Source organism: Pecten maximus, chromosome 7 (genome assembly GCF_902652985.1).
Source record: "Pecten maximus chromosome 7, xPecMax1.1, whole genome shotgun sequence".
Taxonomy (NCBI): Eukaryota; Metazoa; Mollusca; class Bivalvia; order Pectinida; family Pectinidae; genus Pecten; species Pecten maximus.
In genome coordinates, this window is record NC_047021.1 from 20,129,904 (window position 1) to 20,147,404 (window position 17,501).

The 17,501-nt window shown below is 37.2% G+C and overlaps 1 protein-coding gene across 1 annotated transcript; it reads right to left on the bottom strand.

Moving 5' to 3' along the window:
* Window positions 1–731: 731 nt before the first annotated feature.
* LOC117331845 (ras-related protein Rab-7L1-like) lies at window positions 732–16,176 on the bottom strand. Its single transcript, XM_033890798.1, has 6 exons — window positions 16,056–16,176; window positions 12,700–12,952; window positions 11,600–11,671; window positions 10,471–10,652; window positions 3,540–3,661; window positions 732–2,316 (listed from the first exon to the last, which is right to left on the bottom strand). Exons 2-6 carry the CDS (start codon window positions 12,815–12,817, stop codon window positions 2,175–2,177), a joined length of 636 nt encoding a protein of 211 aa, XP_033746689.1. The 5' UTR covers window positions 12,818–12,952; window positions 16,056–16,176; the 3' UTR covers window positions 732–2,174.
* Window positions 16,177–17,501: the final 1,325 nt, after the last annotated feature.

The window sequence follows — 17,501 nt, forward strand, 5'->3', positions numbered from 1 at the left end:
GACACTCTGTGTAGTGTATTGATAATGAAGAGACACTCTGTGTAGTGTATTGATAATGAAGAAACAGACACTCAGTGTAGTGTATTGATAATGAAGAGGCTCTCTGTGTGGTGTATTGATAATGAAGAGACACTCTGTGTGGTGTATTGATAATGAGGAGACACTCTGTGTGGTGTATTGATAATGAAGAGACACTCTGTGTAGTGTTTTGATAATGAAGAGACATTCTGTGTAGTGTATTGACAATGGAGAGGCTCTCTGTGTAGTGTATTGACAATGGAGAGGCTCTCTGTGTAGTGTATTGACAATGGAGAGACACTGTGTAGTGTATTGATAATGAGGAGACACTCTGTGTGGTGTATTGATAATGAAGAGACACTCTGTGTAGTGTATTGATAATGAAGAGACACTGTGTAGTGTATTGATAATGAGGAGACACTCTGTGTAGTGTATTGATAATGAGGAGACACTCTGTGTGTAGTGTATTGATAATGAAGAGACACTCTGTGTAGTGTATTGATAATGAGGAGACACTCTGTGTGTAGTGTATTGATATTCACAACCACTTTCATTCACAGATTACCTAATCAGTACGTAATTGAATATCAGAAAACAACCCTGTATACCATACCTATCTATAACACATACCTGAATCATCACTGTAGGTTAATATCAATGCCTGAGCGTGTTTACACAGGTAATAAGATATATTTAATCTATAGGCTAATTAACTTTAAAGTTTCAACAAAACAGTCTGGGAAGATAAAAATAACACATTATGCATTTCACTACAGTTTTCCAAAGTATATCTTTGTGGAGGCTCCATTTTTTTTTATTGTGATCTGAATAAATTTGTTCTACTTTAATTCTGATATATTAAAATTGTAAAAATTCACTAATTTAAACAAGAATATATATATTAAGTACTTTCTACATCTATAAAGTAAACATCTCTGTTTCACTAATTATCACTCTGGGATATTGGTTTGATATGTAAGTTGTACATAGGAGGTCTCTGTGGTGATATACATCAATCAATTTAATATAAAAGACTAATCCACACCTCGTGGTTGTAAGTTATCCCAATATATAACGAGATCCTTTGTTTTGTACTCTAGGAAAGATTAAACTTAAAATTGATCAAAATCCTGTTTTGTACTCTAAGGATGATTTATTAAAATTAAATTAATTAAAATCCTTTCAGGGAAACACAACTGAATATCATGATTATAATGCATAATTATTAAGTTTCACTAAGATTGGTTGAAAAATGTAAGAGGAGATTTTGAGACGAACTAAAGTTTATACCAGATGGACGAATGGACTACGCCATACCATAATACCATCAAATTTGACGGACATATAAAAAGTGTTGTTTGATTAAAACATGGTGAAATGTACAAACAGGTACATGTATCTCATTGTTTGTTTTAGAATCAAGGTAAGACTTGTTTTACACATGTACCCTCTCACAGTCACCTCTCACGTGTCACTCTCGTGTGTTAGCACGAGGGGAGCCAATATCTCACGTGTCACTCTTGTGTGTTAGCATGAGGAGAGCCAATGTCAGAGTACTATCGACATGAGAGAGGTGAACATCATTAGATCGACGTGACAGAGGTGTACATCATTAGATCGACGTGAGAGAGGTGTACATCATTAGATCGACGTGACAGAGGTGTACATCATTAGATCGACGTGACAGAGGTGTACATCATTAGATCGACGTGACAGAGGTGTACATCATTAGTCTTTCGAGGAAAGAGTCTCTGTAACCCTGACAACCTCTGCTATATTTAACTGATTATCCTTGAACAGTGAAATCCAGACAATAACAGGTGTGACAAATCTGGACCTTTCTTATACACATTACATCAATACTCCATAGTAAACAACAATATCACAACCCATTTATGAACCTAAGACTCCTCCCCAAGTGATCCAGGTTTCCATACCAGTGATATCGTATGTTATAAGGTCTCGTACATACACCATACAGTAATATCGTATGTTATAAGGTCTCATACATACAAACGTATACACAACACTATCTTCACTACATCAAATAGTGAGAATGACACAGCTGTTTTTTTTCAGCATTCCTCATCATTTTCAGAGCACTAACAAAAAATGTTCACAAATTCAGACACATCTGTCATCTATTGGAGCTAGGGTCAGCAGCCGCAGCCTGACTCTTCAGTAGGGTTCACAGTCTGAGACTTGAGATGTACAGTGCCTGGACTAACAGACTGTCGCATTGATTCGGAGAATCCGTCCATCTCAGAATGTTTGGTCATCATCTCTTCCATCAGAAACCTGCAGTGTATATCAGCGCTATATTATAAACTGGTTTTCTTGAATCTGCTCAATTCATTCTTAGTGAGAATACCGCCTTACCCATTGGTGGAAGTTTCGTTCAAGAAACATGCCTACCCAGCGGAGTACCCACTAAGAATGAATGGAGCATGCAGGATTGCAAACGTTTAAAAAGTTGAGACAGAAATGGTGCAGCAGTATGTCTTACATGACATTTTCACTAATAAAAAATAAACATTTACAGCAAATGTTGATGATATCCTGTACATGTGATTAACAGACCATATCTGTGACTATGTAGTACATAAGGGTTTCAGTGGACATGGAATTTAGTTTAAGAACATTTCATCTGTAACTGGATTGAAAAGTTGGTTTATAACTGTAAATTGAGAATTTTAGTGACAATTTATTAAACAAGCTCAATAATTTGATATGCCACCAGTCTGATGTTTGGGTGAGTGGCATATGGAACTATTGAACTAGTTTGATAAATTCCATATGATATACCAACAAATGTAAGTCTGATGTTAGGGTGAGTGGCATATGGAACTATTGAACTAGTTTGATAAATTCCATATGATATACCAACAAATGTAAGTCTGATGTTAGGGTGAGTGGCATATGGAACTATTGAACTAGTTTGATAAATTCCATATGATATACCAACAAATGTAAGTCTGATGTTAGGGTGAGTGGCATATGGAACTATTGAACTAGTTTGATAAATTCCATATGATATACCAACAAATGTAAGTCTGATGTTTGGGTGAGTGGCATATGGAACTATTGAACTAGTTTGATAAATTCCATATGATATACCAACAAATGGAAGATTCTGTTTATCACATAACTCATATTTATAAGAATTCAGTGAATTTAAACTCTCAAATTTATTTCTATATATAAGACGGTTATTTCTCTTTGACAGTTTGTTTCCACAGAGACAATTGTATGACATCATATGGTTATTGTGATCTCATAAATTACCGATTACGCCAAAATAGTGTCATTATAAATGTGTCTTAAGATATTTATACCATAGCCATATTATATGGTAGAACAGGTCAGAGGTGTGATGAATCAATTCATTTTTCCTGTGTACATGTATTTTATTTCATATCCATCAATAAGTCTGTAAGTTTTGTTTCTTTGAAAATCATGATTTTACAAAAATGTTGGACTGATTACAGAGAGAATTATCACTGTTTAGCATTGATATTTACCTCATAGATTCCTCTATCATAAGGCCCTCCTTCACAGAGGTTTCTGTCCACCCAACAAAGTCATGCTCTTTACACATGTCCTCAATTTCATTCTGTTCAACCTCTCTGTGGCTCAGGTCACACTGAAAGGTCAAATAAGGTCAAAGATCAAACAAGGTCAACAGTCAAATAAGGACAAAGGTCAAAGAATGACAAAGGTCAAACAATGACAAAGGTCAAACAATGACAAAGGTCAAACAAGGACATAGGTCAAATAAGGTCGCAGATGTGATTGTTCATTCTCCTGATCTCAGGTCACAATGAAAGGTCAAATTCAGGGACAGATAAGGTCACAATGGTCAAAGAAGATCACAGTAAAACATTAAAGATGTCTATACCCGTGTGATTTGTATATATAACTTAGTTTTTATTTGGAAAATGGTACTGATATAGTTTAGTATCAATATTGAACTTTGGCTACTTTGGAATAACCTCAGAATTCTACTTTGTTCTCCACAGTTACATTCCTGTATAGTAATGTTTATTGCAGGATGTTTACAAGGTGTGGTCTACATGAAATTTAATACCTATAAACTTAAGGGTAACATCGATGACCGGGAAATATTAGCCCTGTGAAACTGAACAACTATACAGTTGCATTTTTACCTTGTTAGCCAGTAACAAACACAGCACAGTGGAGTAGTGTTTTACCTTGTTAGCCAGTAACAAACACAGCACAGTGGAGTAGTATTTTACCTTGTTAGCCAGTAACAAACATGACACAGTGGAGTAGTGTTTTACCTCGTTAGCCAGTAACAAACACGGCACAGTGGAGTAGTATTTTACCTTGTTAGCCAGTAACAAACATGACACAGTGGAGTTTTACCTTGTTAGCCAGTAACAAACATGACACAGTGTAGTGTTTTACCTTGTTAGCCAGTAACAGCACAGTGGAGTAGTGTTTTACCTTGTTAGCCAGTAACAAACATGACACAGTGGAGTTTTACCTTGTTAGCCAGTAACAAACATGACACAGTGGAGTAGTGTTTTACCTTGTTAGCCAGTAACAAACATGACACAGTGGAGTAGTGTTTTACCTTGTTAGCCAGTAACAGCACAGTGGAGTAGTGTTTTACCTTGTTAGCCAGTAACAAACACGGCACAGTGGAGTAGTGTTTTACCTTGTTAGCCAGTAACAAACATGGCACAGTGGAGTAGTGTTTTACCTCGTTAGCCAGTAACAAACATGACACAGTGGAGTAGTGTTTTACCTCGTTAGCCAGTAACAAACATGACACAGTGGAGTAGTGTTTTACCTTGTTAGCCAGTAACAAACACGGCACAGTAGAGTTTTACCTTGTTAGCCGGTAACAAACATGGCACAGTGGAGTAGTGTTTTACCTTGTTAGCCAGTAACAAACATGGCACAGTAGAATAGTGTTTTACCTTGTTAGCCAGTAACAAACATGGCACAGTGGAGTAGTGTTTTACCTTGTTAGCCAGTAACAAACATGGCACAGTGGAGTAGTGTTTTACCTCGTTAGCCAGTAACAAACATGGCACAGTGGAGTAGTGTTTTACCTCGTTAGCCAGTAACAAACATGACACAGTGGAGTAGTGTTTTACCTCGTTAGCCAGTAACAAACATGACACAGTGGAGTAGTGTTTTACCTCGTTAGCCAGTAACAAACATGACACAGTGGAGTAGTGTTTTACCTTGTTAGCCAGTAACAAACATGACACAGTGGAGTAGTGTTTTACCTCGTTAGCCAGTAACAAATACAGCACAGTGGAGTAGTGTTTTACCTTGTTAGCCAGTAACAAACACGGCACAGTGGAGTAGTGTTTTACCTTGTTAGCCAGTAACAAACATGACACAGTGGAGTAGTGTTTTACCTTGTTAGCCAGTAACAAACATGACACAGTGGAGTTTTACCTTGTTAGCCAGTAACAAACATGACACAGTGGAGTAGTGTTTTACCTTGTTAGCCAGTAACAAACATGGCACAGTGGAGTAGTGTTTTACCTTGTTAGCCAGTAACAAACATGGCACAGTGGAGTAGTGTTTTACCTTGTTAGCCAGTAACAAACATGGCACAGTGGAGTAGTATTTTATCTCGTTAGCCAGTAACAAACATGGCACAGTGGAGTAGTGTTTTACCTTGTTAGTCAGTAACAAATACAGCACAGTGGAGTAGTGTTTTACCTTGTTAGCCAGTAACAAACATGACATAGTGGAGTAGTGTTTTACCTCGTTAGCCAGTAACAAATACAGCACAGTGGAGTAGTGTTTTACCTTGTTAGCCAGTAACAAACACAGCACAGTGGAGTAGTGTTTTACCTTGTTAGCCAGTAACAAACATGGCACAGTGGAGTAGTGTTTTACCTTGTTAGCCAGTAACAAACATGGCACAGTGGAGTAGTGTTTTACCTTGTTAGCCAGTAACAAACATGACACAGTGGAGTAGTGTTTTACCTCGTTAGCCAGTAACAAACATGACACAGTGGAGTAGTGTTTTACCTTGTTAGCCAGTAACAGCACAGTGGAGTAGTGTTTTACCTTGTTAGCCAGTAACAAACACGGCACAGTGGAGTAGTGTTTTACCTTGTTAGCCAGTAACAAACATGGCACAGTGGAGTAGTGTTTTACCTCGTTAGCCAGTAACAAACATGACACAGTGGAGTAGTGTTTTACCTCGTTAGCCAGTAACAAACATGACACAGATGAGTTTTACCTCGTTAGCCAGTAACAAACATGACACAGTGGAGTAGTGTTTTACCTTGTTAGCCAGTAACAAACATGGCACAGTGGAGTTTTACCTTGTTAGCCAGTAACAAACATGACACAGTGGAGTTTTACCTCGTTAGCCAGTAACAAACATGACACAGTGGGGTAGTGTTTTACCTTGTTAGCCAGTAACAAACATGGCACAGTGGAGTAGTGTTTTACCTTGTTAGCCAGTAACAAACATGACACAGTGGAGTAGTGTTTTACCTTGTTAGCCAGTAACAAACACGGCACAGTAGAGTTTTACCTTGTTAGCCGGTAACAAACATGGCACAGTGGAGTAGTGTTTTACCTTGTTAGCCAGTAACAAACATGGCACAGTAGAATAGTGTTTTACCTTGTTAGCCAGTAACAAACATGGCACAGTGGAGTAGTGTTTTACCTTGTTAGCCAGTAACAAACATGGCACAGTGGAGTAGTGTTTTACCTCGTTAGCCAGTAACAAACATGGCACAGTGGAGTAGTGTTTTACCTCGTTAGCCAGTAACAAACATGACACAGTGGAGTAGTGTTTTACCTCGTTAGCCAGTAACAAACATGACACAGTGGAGTAGTGTTTTACCTCGTTAGCCAGTAACAAACATGACACAGTGGAGTAGTGTTTTACCTTGTTAGCCAGTAACAAACATGACACAGTGGAGTAGTGTTTTACCTCGTTAGCCAGTAACAAACACGGCACAGTGGAGTAGTGTTTTACCTTGTTAGCCAGTAACAAACATGACACAGTGGAGTAGTGTTTTACCTTGTTAGCCAGTAACAAACATGACACAGTGGAGTTTTACCTTGTTAGCCAGTAACAAACATGACACAGTGGAGTAGTGTTTTACCTTGTTAGCCAGTAACAAACATGGCACAGTGGAGTAGTGTTTTACCTTGTTAGCCAGTAACAAACATGGCACAGTGGAGTAGTGTTTTACCTTGTTAGCCAGTAACAAACATGGCACAGTGGAGTAGTATTTTATCTCGTTAGCCAGTAACAAACATGGCACAGTGGAGTAGTGTTTTACCTTGTTAGTCAGTAACAAAGACAGGAGAGTGGAGTAGTGTTTTACCTTGTTAGCCAGTAACAAACATGACATAGTGGAGTAGTGTTTTACCTCGTTAGCCAGTAACAAATACAGCACAGTGGAGTAGTGTTTTACCTTGTTAGCCAGTAACAAACACAGCACAGTGGAGTAGTGTTTTACCTTGTTAGCCAGTAACAAACATGGCACAGTGGAGTAGTGTTTTACCTTGTTAGCCAGTAACAAACATGGCACAGTGGAGTAGTGTTTTACCTTGTTAGCCAGTAACAAACATGACACAGTGGAGTAGTGTTTTACCTCGTTAGCCAGTAACAAACATGACACAGTGGAGTAGTGTTTTACCTTGTTAGCCAGTAACAGCACAGTGGAGTAGTGTTTTACCTTGTTAGCCAGTAACAAACACGGCACAGTGGAGTAGTGTTTTACCTTGTTAGCCAGTAACAAACATGGCACAGTGGAGTAGTGTTTTACCTCGTTAGCCAGTAACAAACATGACACAGTGGAGTAGTGTTTTACCTCGTTAGCCAGTAACAAACATGACACAGATGAGTTTTACCTCGTTAGCCAGTAACAAACATGACACAGTGGAGTAGTGTTTTACCTTGTTAGCCAGTAACAAACATGGCACAGTGGAGTTTTACCTTGTTAGCCAGTAACAAACATGACACAGTGGAGTTTTACCTCGTTAGCCAGTAACAAACATGACACAGTGGGGTAGTGTTTTACCTTGTTAGCCAGTAACAAACATGGCACAGTGGAGTAGTGTTTTACCTTGTTAGCCAGTAACAAACATGACACAGTGGAGTAGTGTTTTACCTTGTTAGCCAGTAACAAACATGGCACAGTGGAGTAGTGTTTTACCTCGTTAGCCAGTAACAAACACGGCACAGTAGAGTTTTACCTTGTTAGCCGGTAACAAACATGGCACAGTGGAGTAGTGTTTTACCTTGTTAGCCAGTAACAAACATGGCACAGTAGAGAAGTGTTTTACCTTGTTAGCCAGTAACAAACATGGCACAGTGGAGTAGTGTTTTACCTTGTTAGCCAGTAACAAACATGGCACAGTGGAGTAGTGTTTTACCTCGTTTGCCAGTAACAAACATGGCACAGTGGAGTAGTGTTTTACCTCATTAGCCAGTAACAAACATGGCACAGTGGAGTAGTGTTTTACCTCGTTAGCCAGTAACAAACATGACACAGTGGAGTAGTGTTTTACCTCGTTAGACAGTAACAAACATGACACAGTGGAGTAGTGTTTTACCTTGTTAGCCAGTAACAAACATGACACAGTGGAGTAGTGTTTTACCTTGTTAGCCAGTAACAAACATGACACAGTGGAGTAGTGTTTTACCTCGTTAGCCAGTAACAAATACAGCACAGTGGAGTAGTGTTTTACCTTGTTAGCCAGTAACAAATACAGCACAGTGGAGTAGTGTTTTACCTTGTTAGCCAGTAACAAACATGACACAGTGGAGTAGTGTTTTACCTTGTTAGCCAGTAACAAACATGACACAGTGGAGTAGTGTTTTACCTCGTTAGCCAGTAACAAACATGGCACAGTGGAGTAGTGTTTTACCTTGTTAGCCAGTAACAAACATGGCACAGTGGAGTAGTGTTTTACCTCGTTAGCCAGTAACAAACATGGCACAGTGGATTAGTGTTTTACCTTGTTAGCCAGTAACAAACATGGCACAGTGGAGTAGTGTTTTACCTTGTTAGCCAGTAACAAACATGGCACAGTGGAATAGTGTTTTACCTTGTTAGTCAGTAACAAATACAGCACAGTGGAGTAGTGTTTTACCTTGTTAGCCAGTAACAAACATGACACAGTGGAGTAGTGTTTTACCTTGTTAGCCAGTAACAAACATGACATAGTGGAGTAGTGTTTTACCTCGTTAGCCAGTAACAAACATGACACAGTGGAGTAGTGTTTTACCTTGTTAGCCAGTAACAAACATGGCACAGTGGAGTAGTGTTTTACCTTGTTAGCCAGTAACAAACATGGCACAGTGGAGTAGTGTTTTACCTTGTTAGCCAGTAACAGCACAGTGGAGTAGTGTTTTACCTTGTTAGCCAGTAACAAACACGGCACAGTGGAGTAGTGTTTTACCTTGTTAGCCAGTAACAAACATGGCACAGTGGAGTAGTGTTTTACCTCGTTAGCCAGTAACAAACATGACACAGTGGAGTAGTGTTTTACCTCGTTAGCCAGTAACAAACATGACACAGATGAGTTTTACCTCGTTAGCCAGTAACAAACATGACACAGTGGAGTTTTACCTTGTTAGCCAGTAACAAACATGGCACAGTGGAGTAGTGTTTTACCTTGTTAGCCAGTAACAAACATGGCACAGTGGAGTTTTACCTTGTTAGCCAGTAACAAACATGACACAGTGGAGTTTTACCTCGTTAGCCAGTAACAAACATGACACAGTGGAGTTTTACCTTGTTAGCCAGTAACAAACATGGCACAGTGGAGTAGTGTTTTACCTTGTTAGCCAGTAACAAACATGGCACAGTGGAGTTTTACCTTGTTAGCCAGTAACAAACATGACACAGTGGAGTTTTACCTCGTTAGCCAGTAACAAACATGACACAGTGGAGTAGTGTTTTACCTTGTTAGCCAGTAACAAACATGGCACAGTGGAGTAGTGTTTTACCTTGTTAGCCAGTAACAAACATGACACAGTGGAGTAGTGTTTTACCTTGTTAGCCAGTAACAAACATGGCACAGTGGAGTAGTGTTTTACCTCGTTAGCCAGTAACAAACATGACACAGTGGAGTAGTGTTTTACCTTGTTAGCCAGTAACAAACATGACACAGTGGAGTAGTGTTTTACCTCGTTAGCCAGTTACAAACACAGCACAGTGGAGTAGTGTTTTACCTTGTTAGCCAGTAACAAACATGGCACAGTGGAGTAGTGTTTTACCTTGTTAGCCAGTAACAAACATGGCACAGTGGAGTAGTGTTTTACCTTGTTAGCCAGTAACAAACATGGCACAGTGGAGTAGTGTTTTACCTTGTTAGCCAGTAACAAACATGACACAGTGGAGTAGCCAGTAACAAACATGACACAGTGGAGTAGTGTTTTACCTTGTTAGCCAGTAACAAACATGGCACAGTGGATTAGTGTTTTACCTTGTTAGCCAGTAACAAACATGGCACAGTGGAGCCATCAGGCAAAGAACATTTGGCATCCAGGTCTTTTTTCCACTTGACAGCATTTTGAAATGTTGACCTTTGTGTGAGGTCAAACACTATGATACAGGCATGAGCATCTTTGTAGTACACCCTGGTCATGGATGTAAATCTTTCCTGTCCTGTAAATACATATCAATATAATCAAATTATCAAAAATAAAATACCATTAAAGTTTGAATTTGTATGTTTTTTAATCTCAACATGTTTTTTTTTTAATTCTTCATCTTATTTTTCTGTAAAATTGTGAAACTGTTCCGTTTCTGCTATAGTGCTATTACTGACATACCTGCTATATATATATATATATCTGTATAACAAAGTGTTATGACTGACATACCTGCTATATATATCTGTATAACAAAGTTCTATAACTGACATACCTGCTATATATATCTGTATAACAAAGTGTTATGAATGACATACCTGCTATATTTATCTGTATAACAAAGTGTTATAACTGACATACCTGCTATATATATCTGTATAACAAAGTGTTATGAATGACATACCTGCTATATATTGTTTAACAAAGTGTTATAACTGACATACCTGCTATATATATTTGTATAACACAGTGTTATAACTGACATACCTGCTATATATATATCTGTATAACAAAGTTCTATAACTGACATACCTGCTATATTTATCTGTATAACAAAGTTCTATAACTGACATACCTGCTATATATATCTGTATAACAAAGTGTTATGAATGACATACCTGCTATATATATCTGTATAACAAAGTGTTATAACTGACATACCTGCTATATATATCTGTATAACAAAGTACTATAACTGACATACCTGCTATATATATCTGTATAACAAAGTGTTATAACTGACATAGCTGCTCTATATATCTGTATAACAAAGTGTTATGAATGACATACCTGCTATATATTGTTTAACAAAGTGTTATAACTGACATACCTGCTATATATATCTGTATAACAAAGTGTTATAACTGATATACCTGCTATATATATCTGTATAACAAAGTGTTATAACTGACATACCTGCTATATATATATCTGTATAACAATGTGCTATAACTGACATACCTGCTATATCCCATATCTGAAGCTTTATGGTCTGTGTATCTGTCCACTTCACAACTTTCAGGGCAAAGTCAACTGAAAATAAACTCAAATTTAATGTTCTAAAAGTGTGAAGGGTCATTCAAATGAACCTTAGATTGGATCAAGGTCATTCACATGAACCTTAGAGTTGGTCAAGGTCATTCACATGAACCTTAGAGTTGGTCAAGGTCATTCACATGAACCTTAGAGTGCGCCAAGGTCATTCACATGAACCTTAGAGTTGGTCAAGGTCATTCACATGAACCTTAGAGTTGGTCAAGGTCATTCACATGAACCTTAGAGTGGGTCAAGGTCATTCACAAGAACCTCAAAGTGGGTCAAGATCATTCACATGAACCTAAGAGTGGGTCAAGGTCATTCACATGAACCTTAGAGTGGGTCAAGGTCATTCACATGAACCTTAGGGTGGGTCAAAGTCATCAAAAGAAACCTTAGAGATGGCCAATGACATTCACATGAATTACTGATAAATTTGAGAGTTCTTTACACCAACAATTATAGGTCAAATATCATTGCCTGTGGCCTCATATAATAGTTATTCAGAAGATGTTTACATGCTTTAACATTTCAAACGAAAACCTTGAAAAGGGTTCAAGGTGCATGCATTTGAGCAAACATCAAAGCAATTATATTTTACCATTTTATCACAATCTGTCACCTTGAATATTGTTCAATGTCATCGATTTGAACAAATCCCATATCCCAATTGTAGCAATATGCTACTGGATAAATTAATATGACACATCAACTAATGCCCTTAGTTACTAAAATAAGTTGACCAACATATGACTACCTATGACCTCAAAAGTGATGCAAGGTCATTCATTTGAAAAAACTTGATAAATCTTCCCACCATGCAGTATGCTTATGGCCAAATACCATCACTGTAGAAATATGATATTATAAAGAAATTTGCATAAATTAATTAAGACAAATAAGTTGATGTCATAATTAGAGAATGCGTCATCAGACAGACTCACAGGCACAATGTGTCAGGTGAGACTGGAGAGTGATATAGCATCTTCATGACCTAAAGTAGCCATTTACAGTTTTCTGCTCACCTCCAATGGTCATCTTGTAATCCCTTCTGTACGAATCATTGACATATCGCTGTACAAACGAGGTCTTACCCACCGTCGGGTCCCCTATGATAATGACCTTGAAGAGAATTTCAGTCATGTCTATAACTCCTGTTGTATCTATTTAGTACTTTGAATCAACATTGATCTATCATCATTAAGACAGTTCCTTTGTGAAACACGAATTATACTGAGGTGTTCATCAGTGTCAGCTCTTTTTGGAAATTGTCGGTTTCTGAAATTATTAAATGATTAAAAAATCAGGAAAAAAACGGTTTTTAAGCAAACAAATATTGGATATTTTTCCCTTATGATACAAAACTGGATTCCAAAACCAAGTACACATGTTGAACTTCAGAATGTTGGAAACACATCAGAGGTGCTTCTTTGGATGAAAAGTTGAAAACTGTACAAATATTCTGGCCAAATAGATAATTATTCAACTTGATTCCTGTAGTATATGGTACATGTACTAGCTCTTAAACCTCGTGGTGAAGGAGGGATATAATTAAAGAAATTGTATAATGTATATAAATTATATGACATCAGAAACAATTGCTTTTCAAAACAAAAAATCAGGATATAGATCATGGAGTCTGAGAGTAACCAAATATCTCTAATGTAACTGATCAACTCCATACAAAAGAGCTGTCATAGGAAAAAGTATGATAAAAAACGAGGGTAATGGTTTTCTTTGAGGGGTGAAGACTAACTTGTTAAGGAGAATAGTAGTGTATAAATGAACTAGAAAATGTCTGTAAAACATAAATGCCTCCGCTGCCACTTGACATCCTGAAACCTCAGCAGTTCCAGAGATTAGTTAGTTACATTAGCGTCGAGATCGGACGCAATGCGAAACGAAGCGACGCAACAGGTTGAAACGGACATGGGTAACACTATATGCCGACCCCCATATCATGGCCGGGGGCATACAAATAAGGTCAAGGTCACCTTACTGGACCTGAAGCCTCTCAACTTTACATAGTTTATACCAAATAGGTAAGAGGATATGAGTAGGCTAAACTAAGCTCTCTGCAAAAGATGATAATGTTAGCACTTGGCTACATGTATTTAAAGGATGGTTGTTTAGTGATGATGAGTTATAGACAGTAACTCTTCCAGTGGATGAGGACAGGTTCAGAGATCACCTAACCATCACCAGATGAGTATTACAGCTAGGTGACAAAGAACCAGGGTTTAGCATTGTGTACATGTTACTCCTGTAATATCTTCAAATGGCATTGATTTATAGATCTATACATGTGGGATCAATCATTGAGAAAAATAATATATTATAATAATATTAATTACAAGAGGCCCATGGGCCTTAACGGTCACCTGAAATTTGAAATATTTCTGTTAATCTAATTGACCCTTTTTGGCCCCACCCATCAGTCCAAGGGGTCAGTCAGGGCCAACATGTGCATATCATTAAGCTGTCATCCCATGCTGATAATTTTAAGAAAGTCAAAATGAATTCCAATAGAAATCAAACAAATGATTGTCAAAAATGTGATTTCCCTATAGCTATATAAACTATAGCAAAGTTCACCCTCTCCCAAGGGGCAAACCTCCGACCACAGGGTCATGAAATTCACAATTTAAGTAAAGCACCATAAGATCATTCCATCTATGAAAAGTATTTGATTCTACCATATCTGAGAGCAGAGAAGAAGGTTTTTGAAATTTCTGTCAATTTGACCCTTTTTAGCCCCACCCATCAGCCCTTGGGGGTCAGTCGGGGCCAACATGAGCATAACCATCAAACTGTTATCCCATGCTGATAATGTTATCAGGTTAGAATGAATTCCAATACAAATTCAACAAATGATAGTCAAAAATGTGATTTCCCTATATAAACTATAGTAAAGTTTACCCCCTCCCCAGGGGCAAACGTAAGACCCCAGGGTCATGAAATTCACAATTTTGGTAAAGCACCATAAGACTCTTCCATCTCTGAAGAGTGTCTGATTCTACAATATCTGAGAGTAGTCAATTTGACCCTTTTTAGCCCCACCCCTCAGGCCCCTGGGGGGTGGGGACCATATAATTCACAATTTTGGTTGACCTTCAGCCATAGAAGCTTTCTGCTTAATTTCATTGAATTTGGATAAGCGGTTTTGGAGAAGAAGTCGAAAATGTAAATTGATGACGGACGACACACGACGATGGACAAAAGGCGATTAGAATTTACATATTGCAACTGTGCTTAATCTTTATGCATTTTTAGGTCACTTGAAAGTCTCAAGTGACCTAAAAATGCATAAAGATTAAGCACAGTTGCAATATGTAAATGAAGATCTATATGACTGAAGGTAAAATAAGTGTTTTCAGTGGGCTTAATTACTACATGTATAACAAAATAGTTAGTGACTAGTAAGATTTATAATCACATATATTTGAACATATTTTAAGGTACACTGTTATAATACACAGCAAAATTGTGAATATTTTTTATCAAAATTCAACTGAAATTAATGTATGTATGATATGATTTTTATATAGCAATTATAATAAAACAAGATGTATTTAATTGACAAATAGGCTGTATTCAGTTTAGTGCCTAAAATCTCAGTGATGAAATCAAAATACAATCTTTTTCTTAATATATAATATTTCAATTGAAATTAAATATAATTTTCGTTTCAAGTATTTTATCAAAACTGAAAAAATTCTTATCACATGTTAATTTACATATGTATAACAGGTAAGATTACACACACAATAATATCACTTTATCATTGGGACAGTAAAAAGTATATGTATGGCTTATGTCATATTCCAATTTTAAATAATTTCATTAGTATATACTTAATATATTGTGTTTCATCATGTCAGAAATTCAGTACGAAATATAGTGAAAAATAAAATTTTATTTGAATTTCTTTAAAAAATGTTTCAATTATGTATTGATTATATACCTTTTTATATTTAATCGTTTAACTTTCACGTAATAGAATAGTCGTTTCGTTCCTGTTTCTGTCAATAGAGACAGCTACACCTGTACAGAGTTAGGATCAATTATCATCTAGTTCTAGATATATCAGATCAGACTCGAAAAACAGTGTATATAAGAGTATATACATGGAACTGAGCTAGATTAAACTGATTACATACAAATGAATCAGGCAAAAATAAACAGGCGCTAACAATCGTTTTGAATCTGCTGTTGAAGTGCTGAAAGTCACATTAGTTGGGTAGCTTTTATATAAAAGTTAAAACAATTGAATAACGTTACACATAATGTCCTTATGTGGTCTCCCATCAAATGGTTCCTGTTCGAGATCTATGTCTAAGGCACATCCAACTACCCGTGTTTCTCGTACTTACATACTTACATAACAACTTAGTGCAGATTCCAGTAGATGACAGTACCGCATCGATCTCCCACACTTCGCATTGAAGATCACATGTGAAGTATATAGTATAGCACCATAAACAAATCACGTGTCACATGATCATCTTTTGGTCATGTGATAAAAACCCGGAAGTTCACATCAGTCTCCGTTCGATTAGGTCGACGCTTACACTAATGCACTATTTTCCTTACCAAAATCAGAGCTGTGTTTGCATAAATAGCAAGTAATAACATCTTTTTGCATTGGTAAATGCGATTTGTCAGTATTTGTATACAGCCATTGATATCCTATTCGAAAATGCTATTCTTTTTTTACAATAATCGACTTTGTTTTATTCGAGATTTAGATTCTATATATGTGAAGTTTTATGATGTCTGCCTATTTAGATTTCTGCCTATTTTTATCGGTAAAATTGCAATGGAGATTTATCATTTGTTGCAACGGGGTACTAGCATTGACTGTCACCATTCCAAATCAGAAAGGATGTGCTATTTTGAATTATTATTGCCAGGGGCGTATTGTCCATAAGAAAAATAGTCCGGGCTTACACATAACAATTCCTACCGTGTGTGTTGGGCCAATATTTCAAGCAGAGACGCTGCTAAGTGGCCCCCAAACCCCTCGTCTTGGCGTACACATTCCCATTGGTCTAGCTACGCCCCTGATTATTATCAATAATTTCAAGGACAAAACTTGAGAAAGATAAAATCTGACTGGTTTTATCACTGGAAATCATCGACTTGTATAAAGTCCGTGCTGAAATCAAGGAAGAAACATTGATGGAATTCCACAAAAGACAGCGTCCTGCTTGTTATATATAGAATGTCAGTAAAGAGTACATGGATAGTTCAAATAAAGCAAGTAGTAGACAGACGTACGCAGCCTGGATGCTCTTATTATGCGATTCCATAATATATTTACACGTTTACATTTCTATACGCGTTCCCTGCAGGTACCTGACCATACATCATTTATACCGTCGGTTTTAGATAAAGTCTATATTTCTGGGGAAAAGGAAATGTTTCGAAAATCCGTAAATAAAAGATAATAGAAATGGCGCAAAAATGATGACATATCTGCTATATATATATATGTATAACAAAGTGTTATTACAGAATACATATAACAAAACACAATATATTAAATTCCCAGTTTGTTAATTGTTGGCAATATGTGTGGTCACGACTGAAGTTATTAACTATTTTATTTAGTTAACAATGTAATTGTGTGTAACGCCACCTGGTTACCCTGGAAACGGCGGTTACCAGTCTTGATTATAAGGCCCACATTCAGTAACGCTGGTATCAGATAGCATGCCTCCAGTATTCTGACTTCAGTTGTGCCGAGTTTAAATCCTCTAAATCCCTCCCAGATAGTCTATCTGTTCTTTAAAAGCTTCAACAGGAACTGGCGCAATAAAAAACA

Excerpts from the sequence above, each read along its gene's own strand:
- LOC117331845 (XM_033890798.1), bottom strand. The coding sequence starts at position 12,817 with ATGACTGAAATTCTCTTCAAGGTCATTATCATAGGGGACCCGACGGTG. Across the intron at positions 11,672-12,699 it reads TTACAAGATGACCATTGGAG|TTGACTTTGCCCTGAAAGTT; the intron begins GTGAGCAGAAAA and ends GTTTATTTTCAG. Across the intron at positions 10,653-11,599 it reads TCAGATATGGGATATAGCAG|GACAGGAAAGATTTACATCC; the intron begins GTATGTCAGTTA and ends ATGTATTTACAG.